General features: G+C 47.2%; 1 protein-coding gene across 1 annotated transcript in view; it reads left to right on the plus strand.

Moving 5' to 3' along the window:
- Positions 1-2,579: 2,579 nt before the first annotated feature.
- PRKCA (protein kinase C alpha) overlaps positions 2,580-12,166 on the plus strand; it is a 401,970-nt gene continuing 392,383 nt past the window's right edge. Inside the window, exons 1-2 of the mRNA XM_039235921.1 lie at positions 2,580-2,985; positions 5,910-5,941. Coding sequence (XP_039091852.1) covers positions 2,813-2,985; positions 5,910-5,941 — 205 coding nt within the window. The 5' untranslated portion in view covers positions 2,580-2,812. The remainder of the gene's footprint in view (positions 2,986-5,909; positions 5,942-12,166) is intronic.

Here is a 12,166-nt window from a genome sequence, read left to right on the forward strand (position 1 = left end):
CATGAGCCTTTTAATTATCTTGGTTACTATATAAATCGCAGAATTCAAGCTTTTTTTTTTTAAACTTTTTAAAAAAATGTTTTATTTATTTCTAGGAGAGAGAGAGAGAGAGACAGCGTGAGCAGGGGAGGGTCAGAGAGAGAGGGAGACACAGAATCCGAAACAGGTTCCAGGCTCTGACCTGTCAGTCAGCACAGAGCCCAACGCCGGGCTTGAACCCATGAACTGTGAGATCATGACCTGAGCCTAAGTCAGACGCTTAACCAACTGAGCCACCCAGGTGCCCCTCAAGCTTTTTATACATGTAAGCAGTTCCTATTGCTCAATTTGAAAATGGCCTCGTTCATTTGAAAACAGAATAGTGATCTGCATAGAGCAACCAGTTTTAGGTTGCAGACTAAAGATTATGGGTTTTAAGTCGGTCGCCTGACTTTGATCCCGCCTCCCAGCCTCTGGGTCCTGCTGGTCTAAGCTGGGTGCAGGGGCAAACCCTAGCCCATGTTTCCATCAGCCCTTGCCAGGGGCAGCGTTACACAGCTTGGTAATCCTGTTCCTGATGCATCTCCACCCCCAGCCCCCACAATTGTGCTAAGCTGTAGGCAACTGACCCCTGAAACTCAGCCCAGTTATCCATCAACTAGCTTCTAGTTAGTTCTTTCTTTGCCCACAAAAAACAACAGTAGTAACTAAGGCAAGAAAGCAAAGTCACAACCTGAAAGAAAAGACATATTGTTTCCATCTGGTCTGCCCATTGCTGAGATGAGTCACTCCATTCTACATAAAGGAGATGGCCAGGCTACTGCCACGGCCCGTTTGGTTCTCAGCTCATCTTCCATCTTACTTTACTCAGGGATTCCAGTACCCGCAACCTCACCCTCCAAGTCTGCCAGGTTTTTCTGCCATCATTACATCAAAGCTTCAGGGAAACCCAAAGAATCTTGTCTTTATAAAACGTGGGAGGACCACACTTAAATTACGATGGTTACGAGGAAAGAATTGTGTGCTTTATTCTGTGTGCTATTGGATTTACGATTATTAAACAATAACCAACCATGGTTTGGAATGCTTACATCTTTTTTTGCGGAGAATTTGATCGAAGTTCCCAGTGTACTCTGTTTTTCATTCTTTCCCTTGCTTCTTCCTTTTTTTTTTTTTTTTTTTTTGCCTCCTTGGCCCAAAGGCCATAAGAGGTGAACTTTCTGATCAGACTATCAAACAAGTGCAGTCTCTTTAAGCATTAACAACATTGCAAATAGGCCCGCAAAGTGCACGCCCCATTCACGGCCAGTTTAATAGCTTACACTTGCTAAAATACAAAAGACGTTTCTAGAATCAAGGATTCAATTTGGCAGTCTTAAAAGATGGTAGCGCTAGGCGATCTCTGTGATAGGTATACTCTAAGATGGCATATATCTTTAAATGTTTCCCCCTTCTTAAAAACTTCTTGAAGGATTAAACAACCTGTTCTCTTTCTCGATGTTCTTCAGCTCGTGTAGTTGTTTTGCGATCTTAGCGATTCTGATCTGTGACCCTAGTGACTCTGACAACGTAGAAAAACAACGGTGAAGTGCTGGGGGATGGTTCTTTCCCTTATGTATTTGAGCATCCTCCAGGCAGAGCTAATAAATATTCATCAAGTGATTAGTGGGTCCATCCCCACGTGCGTCCTTTGCAGCTCCACGCCAGCTCTCTTTTCACAAGCAGTTTTACTCGGTAATTTACAAGTGCTCCGGCTGCACCCTGCACCTGCCAGGATTGCAGTAATTAGCTCAGGATGCAAAATGATTTCTAAATGAAGGTTCTGGATTTATAGAATGAAGAAAGGCTGATAATCAACGTTGTAACTGTAGCAGCCAAGGAGTAACGCGATAAACAGGGATAAATAATAAGGACAAGTCGTTTAACTGTCCCGCGTGCACATTCAGAGGTCTAGACAAGATGCAGGTGAAATACAGCTCAGTCGTTAGGGGCAGGTGGCAGGGTCGGCGTGCGATGATTTACAATCAAGCCCTTTCTCCTGTATATAAGCAGCGTGGATGGGGCGTTTTTAGGCACCTACTGCTGGGGTGACATGAAGCCTCAACGCCGCGTCCTGGAAGGTCGGACCCAGAGGCGGCGGCGGGAGCTGCCTGGCGCCCCGTGCGGGGAGCCGGACGTCCCACCGGTGGGCGAGGGGGCCCAGGACCCGGGCGGGGGAAGGATGAGCTGGGTGGGATGGGAGCAGGAAGCCGCGAGAGCAGCGGGCAGAGCCGGAGGAGGAGGGGGAGAGCGAGAGGAAGGAGGGAAGGGAGGAAAGGAAAAAGGCGGCGGAGGAGAGCGGCCCGCCCTCCCGGCGTCCTCCTCCTCCGCTCCCAAATTCGGGCGGGCCCGGCCCAGGCCGCCGCCGCCGCCCCCCCTTCCCCCGGCTCGCGGGCTGCTAGCAAAACGCGGAGGCCGCCGACTCCCGGGGTGCCCGCGTCCGCCCCGCGCGCGCCCCCGGCCCTGCGCGCGCCCCCGCGGCTCTCGCGCTCCGGGCATGCGCGGTGGGCGGCGCCGCTCCGGGCCGCCTCTGCCGCCGAGAGTAGGAAGCGCGAGCGCCGGGCGCCGGGCTGTCAGTGCGCGTGGGGCCAGCGAGCGAGCGAGCGGCTCCGGCTCCCGCGCCCGCTCCGGCCCGACTCTCCCCGGCCCCCGCTGCCGCCGCGCCGCTGCCTCGGCTGTCGGCCCGCGCCCCCCGCCCGGGGTCGCCCGCCGCCCCTCCCCCCAGCCCGCCCCCGTTTCCCCCCCTCCCGCCCCCAGGCCCTCCCCGGCCGAGGCAAGAGGTGGTTGGGGGACCATGGCTGACGTTTTCCCGGCCAACGACTCCACGACGTCTCAGGACGTGGCCAACCGCTTCGCCCGCAAAGGGGCGCTGAGGCAGAAGAACGTGCACGAGGTGAAGAACCACAAATTCATCGCCCGCTTCTTCAAGCAGCCCACCTTCTGCAGCCACTGCACCGACTTCATCTGGTAGGTGCGCGCGGGCCGGGGCGCACGGCCGGCGCCTCTCTAGTCCGGGTCGCCTCGCTCTGGGGACCCTCGCTCGGCCCCCCCCCTTTGCCCCCTAGTCCGGGCGCGCCCACTCCGGGGCTGACTCACTCGAACTTGGAGAGCCGGCCGAGTCCGAACTCTCGCCCGAAACGACGCGCGCGCGCTCCGGGGACGCTCGCGGGCAGGACTCCCGGGGAAGTCGCCGCCAGGTCACACCCCCCTCCCCCCAACACACCCCTGCCGCCGGGGGGAGGCTGGCCCCGCGCCGCGGTGACACTGATCCCCTCCGCGGGTCCAGTGTCCCCCGTCTCCCGGGCGCACCCCCCCTTCTGCACAGAGGAGCCGCTGGTGGCTGGGTGGGAGCGCAGGGGACGCGAAAGAGAATCCAGGGGGCAGAGTTTCCCCGGAGGAACCGGCGCGCGGCGGCGGTCGCGCCTCGCGGTCCAAGTTCCTGGCGAGCCGGGCTGGGCGCGTTCGGGGTGTGTGTTGCTTCCCAGCGGGCTCGGACTCCGCTGCCAGCTTGGGTCCCTGCCGACTGTAGCTCGTGTCTGCTGGGCACGGCAGACCGGACTCCTCCGGGTGAGCCCCGGCGGGGCCGAGAGACCGCAAACTGTTGAAAGCTGGCAGTGGGGGAGGGGAGATTAAAACCAGGCGAAGGGCAGAGGGAGTCCTTTAAAAGAGACCCTGTCGACACGAGACGAGACTTGCCCGGCTGGGGGGGACTGAGGCCTTAGTTGAGAGCACTGCAGGGTGTCCGAGCTCAAGTAGAGTTCAGTGAATGCAGGTATTAACTTGGGCCAGTGGTTTGGGGATCCTGATGAACGGGAAGCCTTCAGGGGTCTCTGAACCCATTGGCACTAGGGGAAACCGTACATGCCTCTTACTAATCACAGTTCTAGCTTTTACGGATTATTAGAATGGTGACAGCATCTCCCCCCACGAACCCCAAAGTTTAGAAAGCCAAAACTTAAGACCGGGTGCTTCAGTTTGAGTTGTTTCTCCTTCCTTTAGATTTGGCAGATCCCCCAACCTTTTACTACCTCTTCACGAATGTGACTAGGAAGCTCCCCAAGTCAGAACTGCGGAGAGGGTTCCTTAATGCCTATCTCTCCTAGGCTGGGGGCTGCATTAGGGTGACCGTGCCACAGTGTGGCTTGCCACTAACCTCTGTGGCGTGTAGCTTGTTGGGGCCCTAGGCAGAACTGGTGGATGGCTATGTGAATCCAACACACGCGGGGCAGAGCAGCTCAAACACGGTGCTACTAAGACCCTTAACTTTTTCTCTGTGGATGGGATCTGAATTCATCACACCTGGGGGAGAAGTCATGAGTCCCATGAATGTGCTGATAAGGTGCCTAATTTTTCCTTTATGGATGACTGTATCTGAATCTATCACATCTGGAGAAACTCCCCTCTGAGGGTACCGCAGATGTCCTAAAGTGCTTCCCTTTACCATTATGGATGGCTATTCAAATCCATCACACCTGGGGGCAGGTCTCTCTAAGGGAGAGTTCCACAAACCTAGTTCTAATAAGGTGCTTAATTTTTTCCTTCTTAGAAACCTCAAAAATACTTCCATGTAAAGCACAGTCATGTCTATGAATGACTTCCATTGTGTAGTCAGCATATGAAGCAATTGTGCTCCAAGGAGTAGTTACCTATAGATATGGCCACCTAAAAGTTCTTAGCGCATCAGGGCAAAGGAGAGTGCATCTAGTCCAGCGGAGTCCTGCAGCCTTCCCTGCCGTGCTCCATGAAAAGGGAGCAGTAAGGCTGCTGCCTGCTTGTGCCAGAAGTAGGTAAATTTGGAAAGAGACTTGCAACATACATACCCCGGCTGGTTAATGTCTTTCCACTATCCATTGCCCCAAAGGATTAGCCTCTGGTGAACTGCTGTGGCGCTTCAGGTCACCAGGTGTAATGTGCAGTGGAAAATAAAGGTCTCCCTGTCAGCTTTCTCCCTGGCTAATTCCCCTGACTATAAAACTACTTGGAAGGTCCTGGAAAATATTCACCAGGATTGTCTTGCAGTGGTTTTAACTTATCTCTTTGTTTCTGTGGGTCCTTAATTTATGAGCTTGTTTTAAATATTAAAACACGGGTACTTTAAAACCATAAATGTTTGGGTTTGTTTGGGGGGGGGGTGGCCAAGTTGTATATAAAGATACATCAAGTGTTTTGTCAACTTAAGATGACTATGTAAAGCATAAAGCAAACGATTATTATCTTCAAATTTTAGTGCAGGTCATTCTAGTTGTAATAGTATTTACAGTTTAATGTCCATGTCAGGGCCGGCAGAATAAATCTTCTAAAGTAACTTACGAGAGCAAAACGGCCTCTGTATTTGCTTTGGATTCTATTGATTCTTAAAAAGTTAAATCATAATTTCAAATGCAGTTTGAATAAGGCTGTTTTTGTAAAATCTGTCTTTGAAACCAAAACTTAATGTCAAGTGGTACTGTCTGGTAGTTTCTAGACACCTATTTTAAACACGTACCAAAGGAAGTCAGTTTTTAGTTGACTTAAGGGAGAAAAATGATTTCATCTGATTTCCAGGGACAAATTGAAAGCACTATTTTCAACCGTAGTCATCTTTTGTTGAACACGATGCCCAACTCCAAAGAGGGCCATCCTAACTCTCTTGCCTTGAAACTGGAGTATTAATGATGAAGCGTAAGTTGGAAAGGAATGTTGTACATTGAAATAATCTAAGGGGCCTTTGGAGGTTGGGCTTTTCCCCCCAAGGTAGAGTGTATTCAGTATTGTTTAGGCATGTTTTTCCTATCAAATCACTGGTTTTCATGAACAAACCCTTAGTTCTGTGAAATACTTTGTTTCATAACTGGCTTAAGATATGATCTACAACACAGAATGTGTTAAGATACTTTGTTTCTGTTTTTCAGGGGGTTTGGTAAACAAGGCTTCCAGTGCCAAGGTAAGCTGCCACATCGGATTTTTATTTTCAAGTACAATGTGAAATCAGATCAGCATTCCAAGCGGGAACAGGATTTCCAGTCCTCTTTTCTTTGTGATTCAAGAAAAAAGGTAGAGATACTTTCAAAATGAGGTCTGTAAATTTTGGGCCGTTAAAAAAAAAAAAATCAAACCGTATTGCCTAGTAATCTGCATATAGAGCTGCCTTTTTCTCACTGGGATGAAAAAAATCTTCCTGTAACTTTATTTTTTTGCCAAGAACATTCTTGTCAGAAACTGCTGTCTTTGTGTGGGTGTTGAGGAAAAGAAATGGAATCACTTCGTATTCATGTGGCTTTTCTTCTTGCTCGGTGTTTGTTCTTTATCGCTCTTACCTCTGATTTGGGTTGGACTCATTGTAACTAATTTTAGGCCATGCAGCATTCTAAGAATTTTTTTGTTTTTGGTTGCCAGTTGTTGTCCAGCACAAAGATGGCACACCTTGAAGTTATGTAGATTCTAATAAGTTGTTATACTAGGAGGCACACTTTTCCTCTAGTGTGAATGTAACCGTATATGTACTAACGACCCTTCGCATCCGGAGAGAAATCCATTTATTTCCACCTCAGATCTGTAGTTGCATCTGTTCGTTTAAAGTCAACACTTGGTAGCTTGTGAAGGCATTCCAGGCTCACAAGCCCACCTGCTAGCTCTGCTCACCATCTATGTTTATTTAGTTCTTCCATTTCCCATCTGGGCAAAGGTTTATTAGGGCAAGTGGAAAGAGTACATCCTAGCCTGGAAAATATTATCCTAACACTGTTTAATATTAAGCACATTAGAGAGACACTGTGTACTTCGAACCCTATACTTGTGCTAGCGAGTTGGCTTATATTTTAAAGTCCTTCAAACTCATGAACTTGATTCTTACTGCTTCCTAAATTTTCAAGGCAGGTAGGTTATGGTGTAGGTAATATCCTACCCTCACGAGTGCCTCAAACTCTGAATAAATCTCTGAGAGTTACATTGGGAAATCAAGGGATATTCCCTTCTAGAGAAAGGCATGTTACTGCATCCTCTTTATAAAAGATGAAAGGAAGATGGAGCTCTTTGCCTATCTCAGTTGTGGACCTGAACTTGATTAGGCAATGTTTAGGCCCTAGGCTTGAAATGTGATCTTACTTAGGAAGTTAATTAAAATTTTTTAAAGTTTATTTTTGAGCGAGTGCAAGTTGTGGAGGGGCAAAGAGAGAGGACACAGAAGCTGAACCAGGCTCTGAGCTGTTAGAGAGCTTGACGTGGTGCTTGAACTTCCGAATCGTGACATGACCTGAGCCGAAGCTGGATGCTTATGGATTGAGTTGCCCAGGTGCCCTGCTTTTTTTTTTTTTTTTTCTTTTTTTGACATTTACATGTGGAAAGTCTGGTTCTGGGCTGACATATTTTTTTGTAATATTTGGGTGGGAACCTAAGGTAACATAAATACTTGTAGAGATGAAAGTGTTTCTTAAACGGCACCACTTTTTATATACTAAGACTTCAGGATAAGACTGATCCCTTTTAGACTTGCTTGTTGTAGTCCGTTTTGTTGGTGAAATCAGTGGCCGTATTAAAGGCATAAGGGGGTCCTTTGTGGTTCCCCCCCCCCACGATACTGAATATTTTTTGAGTGGATTAGTAGATTCAGTTTCCTGTGAGCAGAACTCCCATAAAGTAAGTGAAGTTGTATGCCCCTTTTCCCTCCGAGGGATAGGTTCTTAATATACTCCATCATTTAATAGTTTTCAAGAGATCAAAATTCTAAATCCTTCTACAATCTCCCCCTCCCTCCCCACCTCCGTATGTGGTGGATATCCTTCCCTATCAAAAACTTTGTCCTAACTTCTACTCAGTGGCTGCATGTTGAGTGTATCAAATTTATCCATCCCTTTCTCTCCTGATAACTTCAAGTTCATACTAGTGAAATATTACCAACGATATCCTTGGACACCGTATTCCTATAATACCTAAGAATATGTGCATTTTAGATTTCAAGGAGTACAGCTATGTTGCTCTCAAAAAGGTTAGTTCCCATTTTTCAGTGTTGAGTATACCCCTTTCCTCTCACTTTTACCAGTATTGGATAGAAGTTTCGTTGACCTTTTTGCTGTTGGTGAAAAGTTTGATCTGTCTAGATAAGGTTGAACGGTTTCCAACCTTTTTGCGCCTCTGTATTCTGTGGATTGCTTTTACCTAATACTTGAGGTCTAGATCTTGCAAACTAGACAAAATAGAGCAGCGAGCATATGCTTTATGCAGTTCTTTGGGGAAGAATTAAACCATAAGTCTTGTTTAGGGAGTTTCTGTACTACATTTACAAATTGTAATTCACAAACGATTTCAAATACATCCTATCTGTAACATGCTATCTGCTTGTTACATTTGGTTTAGTATGTATCCTCAGCATTTGACTGAGAATGCATGTTCTAATCCTTGATCTCATTCACAACTTCTGGATGTCAGCTCAGGACAATGCCTCTTAATTGCACAAACACAATTAGCTAACACTTGGATTTTGACATCCTCCTCAAAAGTAACCTGTCTACATTTTAGAATATATTCAATTTAGAATATACTGGTTTTCTCCGTGCTCTCCAACTTAAAGTCATTTTTGGTTGGTAGAGTCCTTTTCTTCAGGAGAATAACCCCTCCTCCCGTGCCTTCGGCAGCATACCCTCTCGAGATGGCAGTTGGAGTCTGACTTTTTGGATTCCCTATCCATTTTCTCACCTGATGGAGGCAGCATCTTCTAGCTCCTAGTATCTGACCAAAGTCCTATACTACATACAATAGCTGTAGCTAAGTATACCTTCGGTGTGTATGCTCCAAATAGCCCACCTATTTGTGTAGTAGGATAGCTTTAAATCTGAAATATCCTCACTTAGTAAATGTTCAGAACTAGAAGACTAAAGATGGGAGTTGGTAGTCCTTTAAAATTGGGTTTCTAATCTATGCTATTTAGGAAGCCTTTTATAAGCACATAAAGACCCCCCCCCCCCCTTCCCTTCCTGGAGATGCAATCTCAATGGAAGCAGGACATTTCTCCAAAGATCTATTGGGTTGTTGCCACTTGTGCTTCATGGACGCTATGCCATTCTTTAGATTGCAATACAGGTATCCTGTCCTGAAAAAGTGGATTTTATCAGGGCAGGTAATGGGGGGTGGGGTACCTTGCCGAGAACATTGCTGCCTGAAGTCGTGAAATCCAGGGCCATCAACACTGGCGAACAAAGTGAGGTGTGGAGAGTAGATCGAGGAGCCACGGAATAGTTAAGATTCTTAGAGAAGAAGACCAGCTTGTTGCCTTGTAGATCTGTCCCTTCAAGGGTGATTTCAGAACTTGCCTTTGGATTTTTGTGGGGCTTCACTTTCTCCTGGTTTTCTTGATCTACTCTGTGCTGGTTTCCTCTTAGAGACCTGGTCCTTGTCCAGTCTGTTCCCTCCCCGTTCCTTCACAGGAGAGGGAGAAAGGTTTCTCTGGGCTGGTCCCTGATGAAGTGGAGATTCAAACCTGGAAGGTCTGTCTCCTGCCGGCAGTCTCCTGCACCGGCTGCTTCTAAGCGTCACAGTCCAGCAGAGACCTTCACCATTCCGCTTAGTCTTTCCTCTGGGGGTAGTGGGGCCAAAGTGGTCTTCTTTCCCTACTGGAAAAGGGAACAAGCCAACTAGAGCTCTCCCACCCCCTGCCCTAGCAAGACTGCTGCGTACTTCTCAAATTTCAGAGATCCATTCTCTCCAAATGTGACCTGTTTATCGATGTGACAAACTTACACGACCTGTTAAATCTGATCTCTAAAATGAAAAACTAACCAAGGATCTTTGAGGAATGCCCTAAAGAGACCGCATCAGAATCTATCCCCACTGGTGACCATGATCAGCAGGAGACTGGCTCTGAGCAATCACCCCTGGATGTCTGAGAGGTCTGCAGGGAATGGCTGCATACGTGCCTGACTTCAGCATGCTGCTGTGAATCCCTTCTGAATCTGGAGCCGTTTCTCTAAGGACACCACAAATATTGTACTTGACCTGTGATTCTAACTGAAGCTGTGTGTCAGTTAAGGGTTAAAAATCCATTTTCTTTAGTTTTTGACCTTCCATTTTGACTGGTTTCAGAGTACATCTTTCCATCAGCTCGTCTGAGTGGGATGGTGTTTCTTATAGAAGAATGTTTTTTTTTTTGTTTTTTTGTTTTTGTTTTTGTTTTTACATTTTTAGAAACTTTAAATAGTTGCATTGGGTTTTAAGAGAATCCCCAGCAGGCTCAGGGCTGCCAACCCAGAGCCCAACGTGGGGCTTGAACCCACGAACTGACAGATCATGACCTCAGCTGAAGCCAGAAGCCTAACCCACTGAGCCACCCAGGCACCTCTCAAGGCTGATGTTTGAGGGAAGAAAGTTCTCCTGCTCTTCCTCTCCTGGCTGTGTGAGAAGGATCTAGAAAACTGGGCCAGTTTAAGGGAGGATGACCTTAAACAGAAAGGGGATAGGGTCGGTAGCTTTCCAGAAAAGGATGTCCAGTTCTTACTATGGCTTCTCAGATGCTGGGAGGCAAGCAGTGTGGACAGCAAGTGCCAGGACATGAAGGGGGCTGAGGTCTGAGTTGGGCTGAATCGTGAAGTTGACTGCCTTTTAACAGACTTGTCTCATGTACTCATTCATCTCCTAAACTAGCAACAACCCACTAACATTCAGAGTTGACCCTATAATTTCCCATCTTCAAAACTGGGGTGTTTGTATTTTGGCACCCCGTTTCTCATTGGTTACTCTTCAGGTAGAAGCTGTGTTAGCAGGTGATCTCCCGGGGTCACAGAATTCCATAAAGACCCATCCGGGGAACAGTGTGATTTGAAATTCTGATGGATTTGCCCTGAGGTCAGATCATAGCCTTCATCTTCAAAGACAATTGTGAGAAATCCCTAAAGCAAAAGACGGTGGAAGGTGGGCAGTTAGAACTGCCTTTCGCTCCAACTTTTTTCTTCCGTAAAAATGCATTAATACTCATTAGCAGTTAGGGACACATGGATGAAACTGTTGGATATTCCCATTTGGTGCTATACACTTGACAGGAAACGATTTCTGATTAATGGCTTCCCTAATTGCCACTTTTACTTAGTGTGTTAAGTGTACGTGTTGAGTTTTACACACACACTCCTCACCAGAATCTGATGCAGTAGTGTCCGGGCTGGTTATTTATCGGACTAGGCAGGAGAAATCTTAATATTTATTTTTGCAGATGGCTTTGACCTTGAAGTTTCCTCTTTAATTTTAATAAGATTTATTCTGAGTGTTTCTTAGGTGCTGTTCTTCAAACTTCAGTTTTTAGGCACGTTAACTCCTAGCTTGCTCACTCCTTTTCCTTCCGGGAAATTCACGACCGCATCTGCTTCCCTGGTGGTACAAAGTCTAGCTCCTGAGCAGGACGTCTTCAGTCTCCTGCAGACTCCTCGACCGATGCTTTGCTTCTTTCTGTGCTTCAGTTACTGCAAATAAGTTGTGGTTTCCCAGAAAGGGTCCTCTTCAAATTCAGATTTTTAGACCGGTCTCCCCTGTGACAATTAGCCTAAAGTTTAGCTCCAACCTTTTCCATCCTCCCTGCTCCTCTGGACACCCCCCCCCCCCCCCCCCCCCCCCCCCCCCCCCCCCGTCACGGGATGTTCCCCCTCTATCCTCCGTCTCCTCTGCCAGCCCTGAGCAAGGACTGCCTCTTATTTCTGTCCTCTGTGTTTAATGCAGTGCCTGGCACTTGGCAGACACTGCATAAACATTTGTTGGATGTGTGGTTATACAAAAGAGATATGTGAATGTCCATAGCCAGAAGGATCCCAAGGACTTCTGCCTGCATACTATTTTTTAAAAATTGAGTTTATAATTCAGTGATGTCAACTAGGCTAGATCATTTGGTGACTTCAGAAAAAGTACTTCCTGAAGCTATAAGCATACCTATTCAAAACAGGGAACAAAATGCCAATTTGTATCCATAAGCTATAAGCAATAGTAAATTTGATAACCACTTAATGTGCCTTTTATATCTTAAAAGAAGTATCTAGGCATCCATAACGAATCCTATTGCCACAAATTAAACAAGAGCATATGGGCCACAGCAGGACGGGGAAATGCCTTGGGTACAGGGTGAAAAATTAAAATGAGCTCCAGTACACATGCTTGGTACAGTCATTGAAATGTTCTGTTTTACTTGGAGAGTACTAAT

Source organism: Hyaena hyaena, unplaced genomic scaffold (genome assembly GCF_003009895.1).
Source record: "Hyaena hyaena isolate Hyena2069 unplaced genomic scaffold, ASM300989v1 scaffold_104, whole genome shotgun sequence".
NCBI lineage: Eukaryota > Metazoa > Chordata > Mammalia > Carnivora > Hyaenidae > Hyaena > Hyaena hyaena.